The 25,390-nt window shown below is 42.9% G+C and overlaps 2 protein-coding genes across 3 annotated transcripts; both read right to left on the reverse strand.

The window, feature by feature from the left end:
- Window positions 1–544: 544 nt before the first annotated feature.
- slc7a1a (solute carrier family 7 member 1a) lies at window positions 545–16,226 on the reverse strand. 2 transcript variants are annotated; one of them, XM_069146359.1, is made up of 13 exons: window positions 15,917–16,226; window positions 8,031–8,290; window positions 7,757–7,939; window positions 7,500–7,658; window positions 7,084–7,261; window positions 6,722–6,855; window positions 5,318–5,540; window positions 3,653–3,789; window positions 2,817–2,919; window positions 2,301–2,506; window positions 1,955–2,106; window positions 1,745–1,853; window positions 545–1,284 (listed from the first exon to the last, which is right to left on the reverse strand). In XM_069146359.1, the coding sequence occupies exons 2-13, from the start codon at window positions 8,215–8,217 to the stop codon at window positions 1,100–1,102; spliced, it is 1,956 nt and encodes a 651-aa protein (XP_069002460.1). In that variant the 5' UTR covers window positions 8,218–8,290; window positions 15,917–16,226; the 3' UTR covers window positions 545–1,099. The 2 variants fall into 2 exon arrangements, with proteins under 2 accessions (XP_069002460.1, XP_069002459.1); XM_069146358.1 differs by lacking the exon at window positions 15,917–16,226 and adding an exon at window positions 11,997–12,227.
- A 327-nt stretch (window positions 16,227–16,553) lies between these two features.
- paxbp1 (PAX3 and PAX7 binding protein 1) lies at window positions 16,554–25,169 on the reverse strand. Its single transcript, XM_069146360.1, has 18 exons — window positions 24,746–25,169; window positions 24,309–24,431; window positions 23,709–23,921; window positions 23,346–23,567; window positions 23,144–23,244; window positions 22,412–22,635; window positions 21,949–22,138; window positions 20,795–20,918; window positions 19,992–20,094; window positions 19,766–19,881; window positions 19,432–19,631; window positions 19,174–19,321; window positions 18,938–19,059; window positions 18,745–18,821; window positions 18,576–18,642; window positions 18,194–18,340; window positions 17,645–17,799; window positions 16,554–17,395 (listed from the first exon to the last, which is right to left on the reverse strand). The coding sequence occupies exons 1-18, from the start codon at window positions 25,038–25,040 to the stop codon at window positions 17,275–17,277; spliced, it is 2,748 nt and encodes a 915-aa protein (XP_069002461.1). The 5' UTR covers window positions 25,041–25,169; the 3' UTR covers window positions 16,554–17,274.
- Between the last annotated feature and the right edge of the window lie 221 nt (window positions 25,170–25,390).

Consider the following 25,390-nt stretch of genomic DNA (forward strand, 5'->3'; position numbering starts at 1 on the left):
ACAGTCCGACAGGATATTTTGTTTAATGTCTTGTTTCAGCAGTTTCTGCATCATAATTTGCAGATTCATGACTTTTGACTGCTCATGATTGCTTCTTGAGAAGACGTAGGTCTGCACTGAAAACACAAACACAAGAGATCACCAGGCAAAGCTTTGGACCTCAGATGGTATCTATGCAATCCTTCAGACTCAGAATTGGACCCATGGAAACTGCAAGACATGGCTCCCTGCTGACCCACTTACACATCCAGCCCCTGGCCTGAACACTGATGTCTGCTAGTGAGCGAGGGTAATTACATCACTGACAAGCCAAGTGTGTTGCATTGTGTATTGTGCAAGCTCCAACTTGTCAGGGGGCGACTGTCAGAGCTGCATTTCAATGTTAGTTACATAGGAACTGGTAGGTTTTGGTACCAACCTGTATTTAATACTGACATGTGTTATCTGATTTTAGAAATATGTATATACATATATATATATATATATATATATATATATATATATATATATATATATATATATATATATATATATATATATATGTATATATATATATTATTATATTTTATATATATATATATATTATATTTATAGTTATGTTTCAACAGGAAAAAAGAGATTACTGCAGAACTTTCTGACACACAGATGTCAGCCATTGCACATAGTCCTACTGCCAGCAATGTAACCCAGACACACTCCAAAGAAGTAACCACAACCCAACATGAAAATTAATATGGTCTCCCACTATCGCTGACCCTCCCTCAAACACTGAAATGTTTCATGAGCCCTTAGACAGCCAAGTGATATCAAGCACCTGAGTCTCAAGGCCAAGCAAAAGGGGTAACAACCTTAAAATTACAAAACAAGTTAATTATAGCTTTAGAAGTCGTTTTTTTCATGATTATTATCATCAGTTGTCTGTGTTCTACCCAGAAGATGAAGGGGAAAGTCAGACGTTTAGTGAATTCTAGGTCAGAGTTAGTTATCATTGCTTTCCCCAAAAGGGAGTCCCGCCAGTGAGGCACTGGGAGTTACACTGTCAAAAATACTCCTTCACGGACAGATTGGTGCCGGGGGAGACAGCATACTATAATGCTTCCTACAAATCTCCGTCGTCCTCTTCCATGGCGTCGATGCCATTGTGCAGGAAGGCCTCCTTTTCTAGTGACATGGCTTCTGAATCGCGGTCGCGCTTGAAGCCGTTCATCTCCGTGTCTGGAGACGAGCGGGCTAAAGCCCCCTCAGCGCTGTGATGAATACCGTAGCAGAAGTAGATCGCTAAACCTGAAAAGGCAGAATGAGACACTTTTACTCACTCTAAAATAGGTTTTGAGTTTTGCTTTCTTTAAAACGTCCAGTCTGTTTCTTCTAACAACATGTTTCACTCTGGCAGCCAACACACAAACATGACATCAGATGTTTTGCTGAATGTACAACAGAAGTCATGCCTCATAAGATAACAGTTCCTGCTTGAAATTGTGATAACACATTGTGATGACAAAACAAAACAGCCGGCCCATTTTAAGCAGGTTAAGCAAGCAAACTGTGTCACCTGTGTGTAAGTGATCTGTGAGGATCATTGGTAAAGTATATGAATAGAAAGGCCAACCCTTCTTCAGCCAGAGACACTCAAATCAAAGACATCAAGTCAAAACTCTTTCTGCTTGAGCGGTTAGAACAATTCCTGCAATAGGAAGGTTAGTCTGATGATAAGTTATGGGGGACAGTAATGGAGTATAACTACCTATCGTCATCCAGACTGAAAATCTGACCCAAGTGCCTTTGTCCAGCTGCATCATTAGGTAGACATTGACAAACATGCTGATCACTGGAATGAAGGGTAGCAGGGGGACCTAAGATCACAGGAGAAGAAAACATATCAGCTTGTGTTATGGCATAGCAAACATCAACTGTAAGGGGGCAAACGTAGTGCTGAAAAGATCTCAAATCACACCTTGAAGGAGAGTTTTGTCTTGCTCTCAGGCTGTCTCCAGATGATAAAAACAAGGAGGAGACACACCATGAAGATGACACTGAGGGCCACGATATTCCATATAGCAATGCCTCCCTGCACGGCCAGTATACAGAACACCAGGATCAATCCTCCTGTAGAAGGGCACGAGTTTTAGTACTTCATGTGTAATTCGGTAACACTCAAGGAACAAAAAAAAGATACTTAAATGAATCCATGAATTAAGACTCTTTTCTCAGATTATCACCTTAAATCTCTCTATTTTGTTTACTAGTAGTATTTATTGTATTTATCAGTGTTTTGAAGCATTCCTCGTATGATAACCGACCAATGACGGAGGCACAGACGTTGACAGTGAAGCCTGACAACATGGATGGCTCAGGGTTGTCTGGGAACAGCATTGTCTTAAAGCTGAACCTCTCCTCCACACCAGGCAGGATGCCCATACTGGGGACACTGATGCCGTCGCTCAACTCCGCTTCCTCCTGGGTACTGGCCATTTCATATGCCAGGCTGGGCTGCTCAGGCTGGTACCTGAACCAAGGAAACACAACACACTAAGCTGTTTTACCGTAGCAACTTCACTCTGTGTTCACTAAAAATAGTCACTAGTTGCCAGTAGTGATGCAGTGATACAGAAGAAAAACTGCAATGCAACACTAGTACACAATAAACCTGCTTATGAGTAATATCAACCCCAATGTGAGCTGCAGACAGATTTAATTCAGTCATTACTCATCTGGTGGTGCCAACGTGGCTTGCCAACATTCATGCATGGAAAAGTGTGCAGAGGTTCAAACAGTGTCCCGGGTTCAACTCCACACACTGATATCTCCTCACTGACCTGAGTACCAGGACACAGGCAGCCACTAATGTGTAGGCCAGCAGAGTTCCTATTGACATCAGATCCACCAGGTCCTTCAGGTCAAACAAGAAGGCCATGATTGCTTCAAAGTGCAAGAAAGGGAGGGGGAAAAAAGAGAGATGGAAAGATGAGAAGGCTTGTTGAGCCTAAGATGCTCTGCTGGCGTCACAAAAATGATTAGAATCATTTTAATATGGGTCTCGGATTTTTCACAAACGTTTTGTAGCTACACTTCTGATTTAATGAACTAAACTACGATGGATAATGTAATATGCTTAACATCACCATGAGAGCATGTTAGTATGTTGGCAATAGCATTCAACACAAAGAACAGCTGTGCAGAGCAGACTCACAAAGTTGCTGGCACTGATGTGAACGCCTTGTGTGCAGCAAGGTCACAAACATGTTTCTGATAGACAGGAAATATCAAATATGCATAAAGTAGTGCAACGCACAGAAATACATGGAATAGGATTGGTAGAACCTGGTAAGCAGAACCCTATATAAGCAGAGATGACCGTTGCAAAAAGATTTGAAAAATACTCTTTGAGTGAAGCTGCTCTTGCACCTCTAATTAGCAGCCAAAAATGATTTCTCACTGAGTTCAAAGCTAATCAAACTGGCCGCAGTCCTTTTTTTTTGATTGCTCCTGATTTTCTTTAATTCAAATATTACATGATCTCATATCTTCTTCCGCCTCGCTCTAGTCTATGCCCTAGCCCTCTTAATTTCCCACCCCCCTTCTCCCCTCTCCTCAAACAAAGATATTTGTTTACTTATTCCTCCCTATTTTACATGATCCCTCTTCATCTTACCAGACATAACCCCGGCAGCAATAGTGGAAGTTACAGGGGCTTTCCTCTCGTTGACGTGGGACAAGAAAGAGAAGAGCAGGCCATCCCGTGCCATGGCAAAGATGATACGGGGGAGGGGGAACATGGACCCCAACAGACTGAAGTAGAGAGAAGAGGAAGACATCAGATTAGGATTGCGGGTGAAGGGTAGAGGGACAAGGGGGGGGAAAGGAAGAATTGAAAGAGGTCAGTAAGTGGGGGAGGGCAGGGGAAGAATTAGCGGAAAAGAGGCGAATACGTTTGGCAAGATAGGAGTTGGCAAGATTTGGGGCGGGAGAACATGCAACAGAGATACCAGACTGGTGCCCCAACAGGGGCACGATGCTAGGCCAAGGTTATTCTGACATCAGCATGCAACATTTCTCCACTTCAGTAGCAAATATGCTCCACATGCTGTTACTCTCAGTTTCATTGTATACATATTTGGTTACTTAACCATGCAGTTTAGTTTGGCATATTTCTCCTTACAAAACCACAACCAGATATTTTTTTACGTTTCCTAACAGAAGGAAACAAAGTATAGCAACCGACCCATGTTGGAAAAATGATAAAGATATAATAACCTTCACCGCCGCAGCTAACTACACAGAGACGTGACCATGTAAGACCGAGTTAGAGACATTTAATGATGTCCTTTTCATGCTTCAGTGCTGACTTCTGGTCGGTTTCTTGAAAATACGTTTAAAGTAGAATCTGCAGCTGGCAGGCCAGAGAGCGTTTAACCTGGCGCAGCTCAGCCCCGCAGCATGAAAAGGGGCACCGGTGAACGTGGATGCTGTTTTTAAGACATGCGTGTTAGTGTCTCACCTGCCCCTATGCCAGAGGTGAGGGTTACAATTAGCGGGATTTTGCTGCGGGGGCTGATCTCTGCCATGAACTTGAAAAGCAGCCCATCGTCAGCCACAGCCCAGATCACACGGGGGCATAGGGAACATAGCACCCAGCAGGCAACCGTGGGGGGAGACCAGGATAAATAGTATCCGCACTTACACCCAAGAGAATGTGAAACATACATGAACAGATACACCAGCTCACATATGCAAGGGACATCATACAGTGTACAAATTGTAGATAACACAAGATAATATAATGAATATTTAGCATAATATATGCAGAAACATGTTTAATATAAAAGTACTGTTTAAACCTGACCTTAAATATACTATGTTCACATTTTCAATAGAAAATTCATATAATTCATACATATCTATGATAGTTATTATTACAAAAATTACAATATGATCAAATTAAGCAAATTAAAGAATGTAACATAATATCAGCCTTATAAAACTACTAAAAACTGAATAGTAATAAAAGTGTAACCTGTGATGGCCTTTATGAGTCGGTGTTACATAATCACCAACATACACTGATGGTGCAATTATATTCTCAGCAGTGCTTTTATTTTTAGTTAAGAGATCAAGTGCCTTCTAAGTTAAATATACACTCACACACACACTCACAGAAATATATGCATGTGTGTGTGTGTGTGTGTGTGTGTGTGTGTGTGTGTGTGTGTGTGTGTGTGTGTGTGTGTGTGTGACTGCATGTTCATCCGACAGAGAACTGGAGTACATGGATTTACAACAACAGAAGAGTGCAGGTGTAATGTGTGTAAGGGCTTACCTTGTAGACAGTGCACAAAGAGAGCCTACAGCTACAGCATATTTGGCTCCACCCCAGCCTACATATTTAAAAGCTACAGGCAGTGGGCTCTTGCTGTCCAGCAGGTAGTATGGCATCATGAGGGTGAGGGCAGCAGAGACACCGAAGTACGCTACAAAGCAGATGAGCAACGAGGATACGATGCCAATGGGAATGGCTCTCTGGGGGTTCTTCACCTCTTCACCTGGGGCGCAGAAAGTTGGTTCAATTCAATTTTATTTTATTTATATAACGCCAAATCACAACACAACAGGTTATTCTAGGGCACTGAACACAGTAAGGTCATACAACAGAGCTTTACAACATCATACAGAGGAACCCAACAATTCAACAATTGCCATGTGAGCAGCTAGGAGGAAAACATGACCCTTTGCACACACACCGTTATTGTACAGCTGTTTTGGCTGTATTCCAGTAACTGTGAAAATCAGGGTAAACACACATATTGAAGAAACATTCTGTGCAGAACAAGTAACTTATTTTCTCCTGTTGACCCACAAGCCTGAAACACCCAACTATTCAGCTGCAGGCGATTACACAACAGAGGTCCTTGAGCGAACACTCAGGGCTTGTTCTGTGGCGAAATCACATTGCAATGAAGGCGGGTATGTGATGCTGAAATGTACATGTCATGACGGGTTACAGCTGCTGATTGGCAGCTGATTATTGTCAGGTAAGCGGTCGTTAGTATGACAGGGGCAACAGTTGTATGGATGTATGTGTCCCTATGTGCATGTCTGTGGAGGGGGAAAGGGGAATGGCTTCATGCCAACTTAACTCTTGCCAAAATACACACACATGCACAAAGGTGATATGATGGTTTATGGCTGCTTGCGAGTGTGTGTGACAGGTACGTTTCAGGGTTAACTTCATGTTAGCCAATTAGAATTCAGGAAAAAGAGGGGTGGAAGAAGCCGCTGGGCCAGAGAGCAGGAAAGCTGGAAAGAATTTGTAAACTCTCTCTTTATTACAGCCCTGAGGCCTTGAGCCAATTAAATGGAACTTCCTTTCACAGGTGCAGATCTACGCAGTGTAGAAGAAAACAGAGGAACATCTCCCCAAACCTTATATCACGATTTACTCTCCACACCTACGTCACTGTGTTTGGCTTTTTGCCAAGAGCAGAAATGGGCCAAACCCACTAAAATGCATCTTTTCTTTCTGCCTTGCTCCTCTTATGTAATACTCCTGGATGTTCGGACAAGCCGAGGATTGAAATGGTTCCAGCTCCAGATTCAGTTACCCCCCCACCCCCACCCCAAACCTTAAACATACCCATGAGGCAGTCAAAGGGACATGAGAAGTGCAACAAGGGGAGAACAAGACCAACAGATGGAGTGTTTTAAGGCTTCATCCAGCACTGACCTGTGGTGGCAATGCAGTCAAATCCTACAAAGGCATAGAAACAGGTAGCAGCTCCAGACAGGACACCTGTGAAGCCAAACGGCATAAAGCCGCCCACTCCTAAACTTTCCTTGGTTGGCAGAATGTTTGTCAGACTGGACAGGGGAAGAAAATAATAATTATAGAAAAATAAGGCAAAAGGATAAACTGCACAGCATGAATACATTATTTAAAGGGTCCAAAACGACAAAAGGCAAAATAGTGTTTTTGATGAGGTCTGTTGATTATCTGTCTGTTGAGAGGATTTCAGCTTAAAATCCAGTTTCAATTATACCAAAATGACTTTTCAGGACAACCTGGACTTCTTGTGAACACATCCTTACTTTGAACTGCAGTTACTTGTATAGTTGGCATGCAGGATCTCTTCAGGGTCTATCTGCCAGTTCTTTTGAGTGCCTTTGACCAGGCCAGAGACCACCATGAACAGCAGGACTAGGACGTTGACACAGGTAAAAACCTTGTTCACCATCGCTGATTCTTTGACCCCAAATGTCAGCAGACCTTTGAATCAGAGAGGACAAAGGAAAGAAAAAATACAATGAAAACTTAGAAAGACTTTTTGCTGAAGTTATTCCCTCAAACGTATCAACGATGTATCCCGAGTCAATATCTGATAAGCGTTGAAAGATCTAGGATGAGTTACTGTTAACTGTTACTGTTAAAAGTGTGCTGTGAGAGAGAGAGAGAGAGAGAGAGAGAGAGAGAGAGGGACATCCAGACAGACAGAGGTTTATTCTACCTGTAAGAGTGAAGATGATGAAAACAGCAAAAATGTCAGGATACTCCGCCAGTATACCGGGTGCATTCATAGACATGTTCTCTCTGCAGAACAGCTCTATGCGCTTCCCAACCAACTCGTCAAAGGTGGCGCTCCATGCACGGGCCACACTGGAAGTACCTGACACAAAGACAGATCAGTTAACACAAGTCATATTTCCTTGTTCGCCACCTTAATATGAAAACAAATGGGAAATGCAAAGTTGCTTCATGTTTTACCAATGATGTAGGAGAGGATGAGGTTCCATCCGGTGATGAAGGCCCAGAGCTCTCCGACAGTCACGTAGGAGTAAAGATAAGCGGAGCCTGTTTTGGGGACACGGGCGCCAAACTCTGCATAGCATAGACCAGCCAACACTGAGGCTAACGCTGCTATCAGAAAAGACAGCACAATAGCAGGACCTAGTGGGAGGCAATGGAGATTACGTGACTGAGATCTTCAAGATCTGCCTCAGGAGACATCCTTTCATTGTTTACAGTAATGTTAACTTGCCTGAATTCTCTCGTGCAACAGCACCGGCTAGCACGTAAACGCCGGCGCCCAACGTGCTGCCCACACCCAGGGCGACTAGGTCGAAGGTGTTGAGGCATCGACACAGACGGGAGTCTTCCGAGTTACAGTTTACCACCTTCACCCTCAGCAACTGCTTCCCGAAGTGCAGAAGCTTCTCCAGCGCCATGGCCTCAGGGAGGGGAGGGGAAGAAGGTCGTCCGTGGGTTCAGAGGTCACAGGGGAGAGGCCACACGCACACCCTGATGGGAGGCAAAGAGGTTGAAAGATGATGCAATTTGAACAACATAAGTTATTTTTTCATCAGTCTTTGTATTAGTTTGGGCCAAGATCCAAGACTATTTGAACACAAATATCCATTGAAAGAACGATACACTGCTACATTCGTACGCCATGTGTCTGCGAGAGGCTACATTTGCAATCATATCTATAAATACTGGCTGCACAGCGGCTCGGTGTTACTGGGTAGAGGGGCTTCACTTGTGCCTGACAAATGTGTTACAAGTGGAACACGGTTTCCTGGGGTGTTACGTAACACAACTCAAATCCACAATGTGTGACTGTTCGCCAAAAAACCAGGGGCCTATAGGGATAATCCATCTTATTGCTGGATGTGTTGCTGACACATGTTACATAACACAACACGACTCACAGGGGAGAAGGAAAGGCCCTTGAGCAGACGGCTCGACACAAACAGAATCACAACACTCACAGCAGAAGACACAGAATACACCAAGACTGTTGCCGTTTACCCCGGCTTGTGGTCAAACAGTTCAAACGAGGAGAATATCCATCCTTATTTTCTGTACTTGAAGTAAACAGAAGTAACCTAATAGAAAGCAAGTGGAAGACCTGTTGGGCCAAAGCCTATAGAGAGCCTATATTCTTTTCGATATAAAACTGAATCTTCCTTTAATAATGAAAACAAAAATCAGACAAACTTGCTGGATTCAAGTTGTACAACAGTTTGGGGTCACGAGGGACAGATTTACAAAAAGAGTGGTCAGAATTGAAGGAGTAGAGGCTGAGACATCCTGACATTTTGTCTGTTGTGTGGGTCCAGCTCCAAAAATGTTGGAAATCAAAAGCATCTTCCTTTAGATTGTGCGTGCCTCCTAAATTTCTTCTTTAAAAGCCAAACTTCCAGTCTGTATGCAAGCTTTCTTTTATAGTTTAAACCTCGAGCCAAAACCAAAATTACCGGAATGATGTCATCAGGATTATTTTTCTAAAACGTTAAAAAGTTGTTCGAGAGCAACAGAGGACATTGAACAACTGTTTTCACAGGCTGAGTAGCACTCGTGATGACTAATCCGGGCTTTAAGTGTGACATCGGTGCAGTCACACTTTATATTGAAGATTCTGGGCCTCTCAACTGGAATAAGTTCATAATGGGTAGCGTGTAACTTTCTGCCTGAACAACACTTTAAAAAATGCTTTGAAAAAATGAGAAGGAATGAACAGCCCACACAGTTTGAAACAGTCCCTTTACTCTCCAGAGGCTAAACACAGCTGTAAGACTTCTGTCCTGAGTGGTTGTTGAGGAGATTCTCTGGTCAGTAATCAGTCCAACATCTCATGCACATTCCCCAGTGCTGAGCTCACCCACTGAGAGGTAATACTTGATATTCAGAAGGAGAAAAAAAAAAAAGATATGGAGGCCAGATTGAGGAATGGAAAGGGGGGGGGGGGGGGAGGAGGGGGGTATAAACAATATCCTGCAGTGACTTAAATTATGGCAGTCTGGCTAAAGTCCAGAGGAATGCCCTATGGAAAAAAAACAACACAGGCTTCAGTGAGTGACATACAGCAGCAGAACAACATGACACCTTTGTAGATAATGGCACCTTGTCAGAACCCACCGACCAGATGACATGAGTTCATACGGACAGTGCAACAGTCATGTTACGCCTCATGGAAACTTCCAAATAAGGGCAGGCTAAGGTGACAACCTTATCATCTTTTTTTCCCCCAGGAAGTATTCAGGCTACAATTTCCCAACCTGGCCGATTGGAGCATATATGGAAAAATATACCGGATCTATACATGTTCTAAAATCCTCAATAAATATAGCGCTATCGTGTTCGGGTTTTGTTTTGGAAGTGGGTTTAGTGTCTAATCTTATTCAATGGTGAATGTGTTAGATATACACTTCTGGGAAAACCATGGTATTGCATCCAATCAGCCACATTATGATAGCTTAGAAAACAAGCTGTTATAATGTGGTTGAACTTAAACCTGGTCTTAATTAATCTAATAAACAACACAAGCTTAACAAAAAAAACGAAATAGTACATAAAAACACTTTCCTGTATTAAGAAGCTGGATCAATGCAATCAATTAAAACAATTGTGTTTCTTGCTGCAGCAAACTGACCACCGTAATGAAACTGATATCACTGCAGAAGTCAGTTTGACATTAAAGTCATTCTCTCCCACCTACGGATGTGTTGTGGAGGTCACTATTGTTTACACGGAACGTAAATGGTGTTGCAACTAGACAGTGACGCTCACTAGATGTTCTTTAGAAATGGTGTGTTACCAAGAAGCATTGCACAGGTGCCTGTCTCTCTTGTTGCACTGTGTAAGGAGCCTCTGATGTGGTCGTATCCCTGTTAATCGGAGCTGCAACAACTGATTGAGTGGTTAGGTAAATTGACAATATCGGTTAAAACAAATACGAGCAAACGTGAATGTTTTAGTCTTTTGTGTTAGTGCTAGGAATATTTGGAGGTTTTGGTTAGAGCCTGATTTCGTCAGCCAATTTACGTATCACAGGTATATCAGTTTCAACGTACAGGCTGATGATGCAAATGTTTTTTATAGAACATAATACAGAAAAGGAGATGCTTGGGGTAAATTAGAAATTGCTCTATTAGAATTTTTTTCCTTTTTTTTTTTAGTTATGACTAATAATTCATTGCACTGGTGTCAAAGTGGACAATGAACTGCAATATATCCTACCTCACTATGCTACTTTTACTCCTAATAATATTTCTATGTGGGTTTTTTTTTATTCCTGAGATCAGCATTGGCACCGACCAAAAAAAAAATCCAGTATCGTGATGTCACCTTTGACTTTGGAAGACTCTGATGGACACAATTTTCTGATATGTATAGACCAGGCAGTTAACTGAGAAGATAATCAACTTCTTTATCGTTACCTGCGGCCCTCTCTCACATGATTATGCTTTTAAGTTTTTTTTTATTTTTATGTTTTGTTACACAATGGAAAGTACTTGGCATATTGACATGAGACCTGCATTGAACTTAGATGCACAGGTGCCTCTTGAAACTGATCACATCCACATAAAATTCCTCCTAAATTAAAATCTAAAGAGGGCAAACTACAAGAAAAAACTATCTGCATTTGATATATTAGCTCTTCCTTTACACACTATGAACATTTCACAAATTCAGCAAATGTAACTGCATGATTAGGAAGTGAAAACGTAACAGCAAAAACCATTGCCTGTGTATATTTTGAGAAATATCTATGCTTCATTCATCTTTCAACAAAAAAACTGGTACACAAATAATCCATTGAATTACTGGATGAAATCACCAGCAACAAGACCTAATGCTTATCTATTATTCTGCCAAGATTGATAAGTAACTGATTATTACAGGAGCTCACATCCTGCATTACTGTAAAATCAGTGCGCGAGCACACACACACACACACACACACACACACAGAAAAAAGTAACTTATATGCACCACATGACCTTCCCAGACCTGGGTGTACACGTTAAGCAACTGCTGAAGTTTTCTCTCAATACAACTGACCAGACCAAATAATGACACCTCAAACGGAAGGAAATCTGACAACTCAAAACAACCTCTGGAACTGCAAATATACTGAAATCCACCTGCTGCACATCAAGCCAAAACAGCAATAACCTGCTTCTGCATTGACAGAAATCAAGACAGAACACGGAGTACTTACTTCAAACTAGCTACAGAGACACTTCAGCTGTTGATCTACGCGGAGAGTTTGAAAAAGCGACAACAGACAGAGGGTTAAACAGCGTATTTGTCAACTATTCTTTGAGCTGCAGTGAAGACTGCGGAGCGTTTTGACGGTCAGCGTTCTGAAATAGAACCTGGAAGAATCACATGGCTTGGCTATTCCAAGCAGCACACACTCCTCACACGCACGCGCAAGCATGGTCAAAATGTAGCCGTAGATAGACAGCCATTCAAATCTTGATAAATGCATTTTTTTAGTCATAACTCCGAATGTTTGTAGACTGTTTTATAATCACCCTGCTGCAGCTGCACGCATGCAAACAGTCACTGTAACCCAGTTTATCTACAAGAGCAGCAACTATTTTTCTTTTTTATCTGACATGTACGTTAAGAAGTGGCTGCACCTACACAAGCTTTCGTTTGTTGTCACCTGCAAGTGGAAACATTCATACAGTTTATGCATACTTTATATAAAGTCACTGCCATAAAATCTGTACACCAGTAGCACTAGAATTAGTATCAAAGGTTCATATGTGTAGCGATTAAAGTCACAAAAACCTTTTAAATGCAGGCGTTAAAAAGCATGTTCCTTTCTTATCTCTGTGAAAGCACACGTTCAACTTTCTGTCAGTTTAAAAACGATTTGGCAGAGAGTGCAGTAGATGAGATGTCACAAAAGTAGAGGCAATGCCCATCAGTGGGAAAGAGCTGCTGCACAGGAAAGGGGGTGTGATCCCTCAGAACCAATGAAAGCACACTTTGAATATAACACTGTTTGACATTTGGGAAGGCTATGTAGCGGCTGAAACAATCATTTTCAAAATACTGGATTTAAATGGAAGTAATTTGATGATCTTTTGGAAAACAAATGAATGGTATATTTATAGAAATATGTTTCAGAAGGTCAATTTGGGTCAGTTCTCCTCTCAATCACTCCACATCATGGGGGAATTAAGACAAACATCTGCCTTTGTTGCCACTGTCAACACTGTCAACTTTAAATTGCACTGACGTGTATGTAAGGTGCCATACAAATAAAGTGTGACTGATTAATATGATTTCTTTTTACCATACTAACAAATAAAAAAGGTTATGGGAAGCTAATTTCAACAATGATTATGTAAAAAAACATGTTTTCACAACTATGGAATGATACTCGGTTAAATTAAAAATGTGACCACACAATCAAGTCTAGATCTGTAAGTGGGCAGTATATCCAAGCGCACATACACTGTACCGTGAGTAGCTACTCACAAGCATACATTCACTGTGGGTGCCCAGCTAACTGAGTGAATACTTGTAGCATGTAGGCTCTCTAAAGAAAGAGAACGGCATGTAACAGTGGATAGATGGCAGCTGCTTGTTGACATCTCCCATCTGTTTCCATCCCATCCGTCCCACCCAACTCTGATAGGCAGACACGGCTGTATTAAAGGCATAATTACCCTTACTATCTGATTACTTATCTAATTAAGATGACACCAAGACATCACCGGAAACATAACTGATACAGCTTTTATCTTTTGCTCTGCAGTGGCACATGTAAACAAAGGGTTTTGTTGCTGTCTGACTGACAACGATGGCAACGGTTTCAAGCGCGCCCCATATATGTGGATTTGAACAATGTCTATAAGTAAATCAATCAGTCAGTCAGTCTGTCTGTCAGGAACAGGCAAAGTCATAGGCTGCATCACCTACACGGACAAAAAAATAACAAGATATGAGTAATCCAATTGAAACAACACAACAAACGCTTCACGACCTAATGCTTCTTAAATGAAGAAAATCTAGAATCTGTGAAAAAGGAAACACGACAGGCAAAGTGTCCTGCACGTGACTGGACAGATAACAATCATACTCTCCTTTTCCCTGACATGGGACAGAAAAATAATCATATATTTTAGGAAACAAAAGATTGACCTCCATTCAGTTCTACTACAGATGAAGTTGTGGGTCAGGAACCAGCCCATGCAGTTCTTTACATAAGGATAAAACAATGATTCTTAAACATTGAAGGTTCTTTGTTTCTTAGGCAAACGTGCGAGAGACTGAAAAACATGAATGATAACACTTTTAAAATATGTATTTCAATTTCTGCAAAAGAGGCTATGCTTTTGATTTGTTTGTTTGTCAGCAGGACAACGGGAAATCAAGTGGCTCAATTTTCATGAAACTTGGTGGAAGGGTGTAGCATGGGCCAAGGAAGAACCCATCACATTTTGAAACAGATCCAAATCATAAAAAAAAGAAGTTTTTGATAGTTTTACTTCTGTACCTCATTCCCCTGAGAGAATATTTACACTTTTGCCATTGTAAACATAATATATTTTAGTGCTCCATGTTTTGTGATATGTCTATATTGTAAATTAGGACATGACCAGCACAGGAGGTATTACTTGGATATTAGTTTATAAAAGCAAAGTGTAGGTGGGTGTGATGATGAAAAAAACTGATGAAGGGCATGACTACCCGTTGAATACAAAGTTTGTTCTCAGAATCTGTTTCCATTGCCACTAATCACTTCCGTGAGCATGAATACTCCATGTGGGCTTGAGTTTCTATTACTCCACACCATAATTAAGCCCTGATCATTACACTGCAGTGTGCAGGCAGCTGCAGTTGCTTGCATTTCGTACACTGCTTCGACAAGTCAGAGTCCAAAAAAACCTCACTTTCATTTCAAACAAAAGCTACACACTGTGGAGAGAAAATAGGAGTTTATGCTGTGTTGCACAGGCAACGATGAAGGCTGGAGATGCGGTAAAAAAAGGAAACATAATGCCAACTCCAGAATCGCAGTGAACCTGGAAAGCTTCCGCACACACATCCTCCGAGTTAGTATTGGATACATACGACCCTGCAGTCAGCTACATGCTCACTACTGACCCACTTCCAGACTGGCTAAAGTTAGACTGACGGGAGCTGAGCTCAAGATCTAAAAGGTCACCTCTTTTTTACTCACTCTGTCTTTAACAGATTTCATATGACTGATGTTTTACACCGTTCATGTTAATCAGTTGTTATTATACAGTGAAGCTCTGTAAACGTCAATGTAGTACTCTTGCTCTGCATGTTCACAACACAAATTCTCTACTTTATGAGCGGTTTACCTTCAAAATATCAGCAATTAAAATGTTAAACTAAACAACTTAGGCTGATTTTATTTTCTTAAATTCATTTTTGTTTTGTTTTTTTGTCATGACTTTACTGTAAGAGTACTTCTTTCCACCACTTTTTTTTTTTTTTGTACAACAGTGTGTCTGCTCACTGACCACTTGCTGCTATCACTCCAAAGCAGATTCCCCCCCCCCCCCCCCCCCACCCCACACACACACACACACACACACACACACCTGGGCGCAAAACTCCCCAATCCTGGTTCAGACCAGTTTTAAATCAAGGACAACTGCATCCCTACAGCAAATCTCACGAGTGTCACCAGCCCTAATTGGACAGATTATCTGCATTTCCCATCAGTCAAATCCAGTGTGGACCACTATCATGAAGATCACAAAAGTCTGCAACCATGATCTTAAATGTCTCCTGAATGCTGAAGCAACTTTAACGTTGAACACTGATGCACGTTTATATTATGTAATACCACCGGTCGTTTCCTCGGATCTGTGTGTATGCGGGCACGCTGCAGGAAACAGCCGCACATGGAGCAAATAAAATGGGGTCCGAGCAACACGAGCATGTGCTGTCCACAGCACGAGTGTATTCACGAACCCACTCGGCTTTACGCACGCAAATGCATCAATTACTGAAAAGCCAAAGGTGACGTACCTATAAAGCGTCTAGCCTGGTCTAAGGATACAGCGGAGCTTGCTTTATCATAAAGTCGTGCATACGGCCACGTAGAAAAAAATAAAATAAAATTGTAACGTAATACTGTACCTCGTCAAACCCAGCGTCAGCCGTTAAGGAAGAGATCCCAGATACAAACTCCCGCAGAAGGCCAGGAATTAAGAGTTAATAAGTTCCAAAGATAAATCTGTTTCGACACACCGGCGGTCGGGACGCGTATGTCCCTTTGAAGGTAGTAAGGAGGAATTTAAAGGTTTGGGTTGCTCTGTTTTGCGCGTTCAGATGGAGGAGGGGATACAGAGGCAAACAAGCAGCCCCGCCCGCTCATTACTACTACAGTTGTGCAACAGCTATTAGGCTGTAACTGGACCGGTGATCAGCTGCCACATGTGACAGCTGGCTGATACCAATAACTACACATTAATGAGTATGAATTCAAATTAACAGCTTCGCCAAGATTACTGAAACCGGCCATGGACAATTTTGGAGAAGGCAAAAAAAAAAAAAATGACAGATGCTCCAATAAAGCTTAGTTTCTAATCAAAATGAAACCATGTCTGCTGAAAAAAGTGATGGCAGGTTGTTTTTTTTAATCTATCGATGGGTCAACAAAAACGTAATAAGTGTTTAAATCAATAAACCTGGATTGTAGCTTTTGTAAACTTTGGATTGGCCCTTTTATGGTCATGTATAAAAATGTAATGCACTTAATTGCAACAAGACTGTAATCATTCCATTTTATACTTTATTCATAGGGGAGGGTGGGAGGTGAGGGGGGGAACTACTAAAACTGAAGTGCTCAGATTCTGCAAGGTCATGTTGAAGGTGACAGAAGAGCGCTACAGGATGAAGCAGGGATCAAAAAACATCACATCAGTTGCCTCACAAGACTGTTGGGAGACAAGTTGGTTGACAGTCATTGCCTGTGTGCAATTTTTACCTTTTAGCACATATGGACAAGAAGCATCCGTGAGAGAGGTGAAGGTGGTCAGGCAGTTTTTACAGATGGCCGTGGTGAATGCAGTTTCAGTTTAGAGATCAGACGTTTCCCAAAACGCAGTCAGAGTCAACAAAATTATAAAATTACAATTTTAAATACTGTCAGCATGGGCGACCTGATTGCCGTGTGGTTGAGGTGCAAATGACGTCAGCGGCGAGTTCCCGGTTCGATTCCCAACCGGCTGGACCTTTGCTGCATGTCATTGCTCTGCACTCTGTCCCCACATGTCCTGTGTCTACACTGCACTATCTGAATAAAGGTGTATGAACACACCTTTCTATACAATATTCACAATATTTACAACACCGTCTGTTCATCTTCTACTTTCAGTCCAGGTGTCCAGGTTTCATTTCAAGTCCGCTGATGCACTCTCAATGAATCCTTCTTGGTGATCCAAAGGTTTCAAATGTGCTGAATACCACAAAAGTTGACCCTGTCTTTTCCTCCTCTATGATTTGGCTTCTAAAAGTGGTTTGATGTCTTTAATGCCGTGCTCTGCTGCCACAGTGATGATGTGGTCCAGGGCGTTCATATGGCCCAACATCTTCACAACCTCTTTGACCTGGTCCCTGTTGGAAGATATGGGATATATTAGAAAAAGAAGACACAAAACCCCTCACATCACAACATCGTGCAAAAGCACTGATCAAGGGAATTAATCTCAGTCGCTAAATTGCAGTGAGTTAATTTGATAAAATAATGCTGACCGTGCAGTGATTCTCAATGCACCATCTCTAATATTCCTGCAGATGGAGCTATAAATACATTCAAGTTCCCCAACAAACCATCTAAAGCTGGGTATGCAGAGAGCTCCTTACTTGGAAGTGCGCCGCTCCACATCGGACCCGCTCAAGCTACTGCGATGAATTGAGTTGGCCAGGTGGGTGAGGTAGCGGCAGAATGGCTCCAACTGAGGCAACGTCTGCTGGCCCTTCAGTCCAGAGAACCAGTGTGCCGGCAAACAGTCCGCCACCTGAAAAGGGTACGAACATTTAAACACTGGCGGTGTCCCCCTGTTCAATGAGTTGCGAGTGGTAAAAGTTGACCAATTAAGAGTGTGTGTGTGTGTGTGTGTGTGTGTGTGTGTGTGTGTGTGTGTGTGTGTGTGTGTGTGTGTGTCAGGTTAAGACTGGCAAGTTTGAAAAGGCGCAAGGAAGAGGAGAGAAGCCAATCACACTGACGTGCCTTTTATTACAAAACACCTCTCATAAAACTGCCAGATCCAGTAGAAACTACAAGCTCAGTTTTTTCTTTCATTGAATGTATAAACTAAGTTACTCAAACTAATAATATATGATTGATATTGTCCATCATTAGAGAGAGAATAAAAAACAACAACAACAACAACAACTGTGTGCATGTCCTACCTTCTGGCACTTCTGAACATTGTCCTCAGCTGTATCTGTGGTCTGCAGCGCAGAGAGGATGTGTCTGTTGAGAGTACTGTCCAAAGCCAGGTCCTTCAGACAGGAAGTGGATAGGACACCTTCCCACTGCAGGATGTTGCCCAACAGCTACGCACAGAAGGGACAGGAGTTAAACATGTACTCAAGTAGTGCACAACGGCATTCATGTTATTGTCCAAGTCATTCTGTCAGCTGCTGTAGCTGTAAATGTTGCTATGATCGGTTACTGTACAAATGATATGAAAGGACACATACAGTCATAGATGGTAAGCATCCAGCACGGCTCAGTAATATTATAGAAGTCAAGCGGCCTCATGCAGGCCAGGCGAAATCCACAACATACCTTTACACAGGACCAGAACTGCCTCTGGTAGAATAAGTAAGGACCACTATTCTTGTTCTCCAACACACTGAACAAAAGCAACAACAAAAGAAATATTTCAGTTACCAGGTGCTTCTCGTATATATTCAAGGAACTGGATTTCAAATTTTAAAAAAATTGTCCAACATACTTTTTGGGGTAAAGAGGAAGGAAGACGTCTTCATCCAGAGTCCGTCTGGTCCGTAAGACAATTGTTTTCAACAGTTCCTGAGAGAGGAATTGAAGAGGATGACAATAGTTTTACCATAGCGGACATGAAAGCCAAAGTATTTTGCAGAGACATTACTTAATGTGTAAGAAGTTAGTGAGAGAGTGGACGGCACCTGTGTGTAGCGGTTTTCCCCGTGCAGCACGGTGGGATAACCTTTCATTAGTCTGTGCGTGAAGCCCACCAATCTGGCCGTCTGACTGCTTGACAGCGGGTCCCACACCTGCTCCGCCAACACTGTCACATACACAAATAAAACAACGCATGAAAACTCCAACATGACTTACTCTATACCGGACAAAGGAAATCTGTCTGAGCACGCTGGGTGCTACTGTGTGGGTCTTTATCCACCTGTCAGTTTGGAGAGGATGACCTTTTCCACGATAGCAGGCAGCAGGCTGATATCTCCATCTCCTCTCTGCAACGTGCTGTGCTCCTCGAAGCCGTAAAACAGCAGCGACTCAAACCACAGCATGTACTCAAAGTTTGCACACTGCGGCTGCAGAGTGAAAAAAAAAAGACAAAAAGAAGACAAAACCGATTTCAGAATTCAGCGTCCAGTGTCCTTTCACACAAGAATATGTTCCGTTAAAAACACACGGGCACTACCTCGAGAGGGCTCCATGTAATGAGCTGCAGACGGACTAAAGGGTTAAAGAGCTTGGGCAGACACAGGCCTATGTAAGCATCTCTGTAGCACTCAGCGTAGTCTCTCCGCCACACTTCAAAATGGGATTTGATGCAGTCCAGAGAATGAAAGTCCTCCACCACGTCCTCAAATACTTTCTTACTGTCCTTCATGATACGATCTGAACGGGACAAAAGGCTTCAGTTAGCCACGAGTTGCAGAATGTCCGATGTCCGCGTTAATTCACATCTGATCAACAGACGTGATCCTCATTATGATTGACGGTGTCACTGTTGCCGCAATTTCAGGATTTACCTCTCTCCATGTTGAAGCTGGTGATGTCGGTAGAAGTTTCCTCATCATCAGACGACAGGCCTTCGTTATGCTCAGCCCTCTTTCCATTCTGCTCTCGCGCTTGCCGCCGCCGTGTTCTGCATCCACCCACAAACACAAAGGCAGCAAAATTAAGAACAAGAACATGTGACAGTCCGTTACCAGCTTGGCAAAAACATATTGACCGAAGAACAAGTGAGCTACACACCGTCGTGCTTCTCTTTCAGCTATCCTCCTCTGACGACTGTGCTCTTGGTACGCTGCGCGGTCTCGACCAAATGAGTCTAGATTCGGAGCCATGACAGCTTTACCTGCAAGAGACAGGAGCCATGTAAGAGACAGAAATGAAAGGTAAAGCCAACCCATAACTTCATTTTTATTCTGGGAACACAGCATCTCACACAAAAACAACAAGTGGACTCTAATTTAGAATAATCTAAAACTGTTAAAAAAAAAAAAGAAATGTCATTAGCGAGGTTGAGACCAATATTGACTTGATATTTTAAAAAAGGCTGTCTGCCTATCAACTATCAGATAACACCAGTAATACACATATATGTGACAAATAATTTTGATATCATTCATTTTCTAGGCACTTACCAGGCCGCAACTTCAGACATGTTACAGTGAACGTGATAGATGACAGGTCACTAACAGATCATTTTTGTCATCTTTACTTAGTGACTCATAGCTTGAGCCGAGTTACAACCATCCAGCTGACTGTGAGACTCAGCCGTCAAAGAGAAGCTTAAACAGCTCCTCCAGTAAAACATTTCCCATTAACGTACATGCTCACTCACACAAAATCACACTTAACCTTAATCATACTCATGAGGGAAACGTAATGGGGTTATATGATACAAGAATGTGCACCACACACACACACACACACACACACACACAGACGCACACACACACGCACGCACGCTCGCTCGCTCACTCGCTCACATACATACATAGAACTAACGAGGCCGTTCAAATAAATCATAAAAACCTTCAAGATGGACTGACTTGAAAGGCTTGCAAACTCCGACGATTCATCTTTAATATCATCCTGTCTTCTCTGGACAAGTCGTGAGGCCCGTTGCCTTAGTAACTGGTGCATGGCAGCCTCCAGCTCCAGGACAGCAGGTACCTGAAAGATATGATGCCTTCTGTGACCGCTGACCCAACAAAAGTGGGACTCCGAGTCACAGGGGTGTCTGGCTGGAGGGATAAAAGGAGCATGATGGACAAAATAACACTGGAACCCAAATATCACTGGTGTCGGGTGAAAACTCGGGTGTCTCTAGAACGTCATATTTTCATGAACATGTGGACTTGCGTTCAGCAAACAGTTTACTCTAAAAAATACTGACAAATCCAGTTAAAAGCCATGTTAAACACCTTGTACAGTGACTCCACGGCGGTTACAGGTTTTCACTCAACACTGATATTATACAGTTCCAGTCATGTCTACTTTTTTTTTTTTTAAAGGACTAAGTCATGCTGACAATGTTGTGTGCACTGATTAGTTTAGCTGAGGAAACACATGTTGGCAGCTGGCAGGCCAGTTCTCTCTTCGCTCCATGAAGTTGCTGCTCTGCTGCTGCAAATAAAGTTATTCTGTTGAGAGACGCATTTAGTAATGGAGCGTAGGTGTACAAAAATAAAGTTTGCGTCAGAGTCATAATGTCAGCATATTTTACCAAACTGGACTCATCCTATCCGTTAAAGACGCCTTGCATGTATGGCTGGCTAAGCCACTCTATGGAGTTCTCTCAGAGCAATTCATCTCCCGTAACTGTTACCTTATTGTAGTAAAATGTAGCTGTAGTGCAAAAAACACTTCCAAAAGTATGCTGGGATAACAGATCAATGCCATATTTCTAACTCTGATGACAGCAGTTGTGAAGCTACTGTGAAATACATAGTGCATACAAGTGACTAATTTGCACTCATATTGGCTTGTAGGTACAGTGGACAAGCCTTAACAACAATAGTGCAGTCTCTATAATAATAATAATAATAATCAACTAATAAATCTAAACATATTTTGACAAATAATGTCTCACAATACAGAACATATTTTGACTGCATCCCTTTCAAATTCACATTAAGTGGCCAGAGATCACAGACACAAAACAGCAAACAGCTAATCAGACCGCAGATAAATTCTATCTTACCTTTTCACTGAAACACTCAAGCAAGTCTCCAACATACCCTCGCATCTCTTGCAAGAATTTATATTGATCTGCATTGTCATTGGATGAACCCTCCAGCTGCTGTATGGCACTCTCGGAAGCAGCCAGGTCTTCTTTGATCTGTTTGTAGTGCCTGGCATTTGCGTTGTGGCCTGCATGCATTTGGGCGAGCCTGTAGACACGTAACATACAGGGAGAGACAGTAGGGATGACTTAGATGGGACTGAAGGCAAACACAGCTCGTCTAATTTTTATTACTGACATAGTGTAAGCAGAAAAAAAAAAATAGCCTTAGAGTGCCCCCACAGAGACATCATGTTGGCCTGTCTGGCCCTGAGATCTGTGGGTAGCTTTGCTGGGTCTTCACGACCACAGCACACAGAGATGGCAGCAGCTGAGCTGAAGACTGAAATTAGACGTTGCTTCTGTCTTCCACTGCACCTACCTATCCTGCAGGCGTTTCTTTACCAGATCAATGGATACCGGGGTTAGATCACTAATAGGGGCCCCGTAGTGAACAGAACCATTGTCGGCACGGCCAGTTGGCTTGCCAGTCTGTGGGGTCACAGTGCTGTAGGTGAAAGGCATGCTGTAGGAGGAACCATAGGGCTGGCTCTCATAGCTGCTCTGGTAGTAGACTATGTTGTCCTCCGGCTGGCTGCTTTGGACCTAAAAAAAAAGGGGGGGGGTGAGGGGGGAAACAAGGGAAACACATAACGCTTTTACAACTAATAACACTGTTATCAACACAGGACATCCAAGATATTACAATAATGGTTATTGATGTAATTAATCTATTATCAATGTATTAGATTAACCTTTTAATTGACTAAATTCAAGAAACTGTGAAAATTGCCCATCACAACTTTACATAACTGAAAGTGACATTTTCAAATTGCTGGAGTGTCAGATCACCAATCCAAACTCAAAAGCGACTTAATGTACAATAATATTAAATAAGAGAAAAGCAGGAAACCTGTAAATGTTTGGCATTCTGTCAACCGGCACAATTTTAATTGACTATATGTTTCAGATTATAATAATTGAAATAATCAGTGGCACAATTAAATCACAGCTTCTTCTAAAAATAATACAAAGGATGAAACAATTAGAAAGTTGGAAGAAAACAAACGTAATCAATGTTGTCAAGAGTCTGAATATTTTCAGTCCATCTTACCTGGGGTATGCTGATTCCTTTCCTGATCTGCTCCTGCTCCCAACGGCTCACTTCTTCATCCTGACCTGCATCCAGTGCCTCATCGTCACTACCCTCGATACCTGTACACATGTGAGGAGGGATGGTCATGTCTTAGAGACAACCATTTGGGAACAGTGGGATAGAATCACTGAACATTCAGAGCATCATTTTAGAACAGTACCTATCTCTTCTGCTATCTTCTGTCTCTGGCTTTTGGCCTTGACTCCGCTGAAGCGGATCCTCTTCTCCTCCTCGTCTTCGTCGTCGCTGGCATCTTGGTCTTCTTGTGCCAGGCGTTTCTTGGGAGCCTCCGTCTCTACCAGGGGGGCTTCACCTCCCAGCTCTCTAGCCAGCTGTCTGCGCTTTCTGGCAGCGTGGATGAACGCTGCATCAGGGATCTCCCCTGGGATAAAGAGAAACAAGTCTTCATCTCGGTGTTCGTAAAGTCGTGCAGAGACAAAGCACCAAATCCTTCAGGTTTGAAGACACGCAAGCACGAAACTGCTCCTCGTAGTCGGAACAAGCATTTCCGTTGTAAAATTACCTGGTCTCAAGCTTCCAAGGGAAGAAAGTGTGTTGAACGTCGCTCCGGTGTTGTTGTTCCTGGACAGTGCACCGTGTGCCTGACCGCCTTGACTTCTTGCCTCTTCGTCATGTTCATCAGCACTGTCCACCTCCATTTCTTCCTCCCCGTGTTCACTGCCCGCTCGGCTGATAACTTCCTCTTTTATGGCAACCGCTGGCTGGGGTAGACCATCTGGGCAAATAACAGGATGCAGAAAGAGAGACATTTGCATGGTGCAAAGCAGATAGGTAGCCATGTACCCAATACCACTGTATTAATTATATTGTTTCCGAACTATACTAGCACTGTGGCTTCTTAAGGGCCATTCAAGTGGGCCAAATTTCAGGATATTAAGTATTCAATTGACGTCTGATTTCTCATCTGCTGCTTCAATCATTCAGTGGTAAAAGAGGGTCTCTGTAAGAACTGGGCAGGACAAGCTTCTGTGGACGAGTGTGTAATGTCACAGCAACATGCAGAATGTCTCCAACCTCCCCCCCCCCCAAAAAAAATAGATATTTTTGTGAGACAAAGCCTCTCGGAGATGAGGTGTTATGCGTCGCCTACATTTTAACGTACCTGATTTGATTTCTTGTTTGACACACCCGGACTTCTCCAAATCCTCCTTGTATTCTTTCTTCAGCTGTTTGACGATCTTCTTGCTGTGATTGGACTTCTTCACTCTGAACACCTCGGGTCCTTCTGTTTACAAACATGTCGTGAGAGAAAGAGTCGACGGTGAGTTTGGTTGACCGCGCACAGGTTTGAGTCGAGTTGGCGCTCACGGGAACGATATCCCGGGCCGGTGTGGGGGGGGGGGGGGGGGGGGGGGGGGGGGGTGTCTATTTACCTACAGTGGGGCTTTGCAAACATACATAAGCGTGAATAATATCCTCCTGTCCTGAGCAGAAAAAAACAACAACAAATTCTCTCATACTCTAACCCTCGCTAAGGACAATACGTTTTCTTCGGCTAAGTGGCTGGCTAACTTAGCATTGGTTTAGCCAGCGTCTTACCTTCTTCATCGTCGAAACTCAGCAGACTGGCTTTCGTCGGCCCTGGCAAAGGTACTGGCTCTTTGACTTTCTTTTCTTTCTTGACAGCTCTTAAACTGTTCGCCAGAAAGCCGTTGCTGTGGTAGTTGTCCGCGCTGCTCGGCGCTCCGGTGACGGTGTTGTTGGAAGACTCCATGAACGGGATTTCCACGATAGGCCCAAACGATGTCGGCGCCGGCAGCGGGCTCTCCTCACGCTCATCCTCGTCGGACTCATTCCTCCGTCGAAAGTTCGCTCTTTTTGCCTTTTTAAACATTATGCTTAATTACCGAATGCGACGGAGCATAGTCAAAATGTGGGACACCTTAAAAATGTGCAGGGAGCCGGAGGGTTTTAAAGCCGCATTTCACGTCGGCCATTTTCTGTCAAGAGACTCGATGTTTCTTCTTCGTCTTCGGCGTTTGAAGCTCAGTACGCGCGTCACGGGCTCGACACTGCCCCCAGCCGGCCAACGCGGATACAGACACAGAAACGTCAAAGCGGGCCTGACGTAACCGACGCGATATTTTTAGGCTTGAGAAGACGTTCACAATCAACCTGTTAACCCAAGATTTAGGACGAGATTTAAGACATCCTTCTGGTGAGAGGGAGCCAGAGGTGGGTCAT

The sequence above is a fragment of the Embiotoca jacksoni genome, unplaced genomic scaffold (genome assembly GCF_022577435.1).
Source record: "Embiotoca jacksoni isolate LCO1_2020_lvr unplaced genomic scaffold, fEmbJac1.0.p SCAF_13, whole genome shotgun sequence".
NCBI classification, from domain to species: Eukaryota; Metazoa; Chordata; class Actinopteri; family Embiotocidae; genus Embiotoca; species Embiotoca jacksoni.

What these genes read in the sequence shown, in the direction of transcription:
- slc7a1a (XM_069146359.1), bottom strand. Translation starts at nt 8,217, where the DNA reads ATGGCGCTGGAGAAGCTTCTGCACTTCGGGAAGCAGTTGCTGAGGGTG. An exon ending in TGCTGCCGGGGTTATGTCTG is followed by an intron (nt 2,920 to 3,652) that starts GTAAGATGAAGA and finishes TGCACTTTGAAG; the next exon opens with CAATCATGGCCTTCTTGTTT. An exon ending in CGTCTGTGCCTCCGTCATTG is followed by an intron (nt 2,107 to 2,300) that starts GTCGGTTATCAT and finishes GCCCTTCTACAG; the next exon opens with GAGGATTGATCCTGGTGTTC.
- paxbp1 (XM_069146360.1), bottom strand. Translation starts at nt 25,040, where the DNA reads ATGTTTAAAAAGGCAAAAAGAGCGAACTTTCGACGGAGGAATGAGTCC. An exon ending in AAGGAATCAGCATACCCCAG is followed by an intron (nt 22,636 to 23,143) that starts GTAAGATGGACT and finishes CTTTTTTTTTAG; the next exon opens with GTCCAAAGCAGCCAGCCGGA. An exon ending in TTGAGTGTTTCAGTGAAAAG is followed by an intron (nt 20,919 to 21,948) that starts GTAAGATAGAAT and finishes CATATCTTTCAG; the next exon opens with GTACCTGCTGTCCTGGAGCT.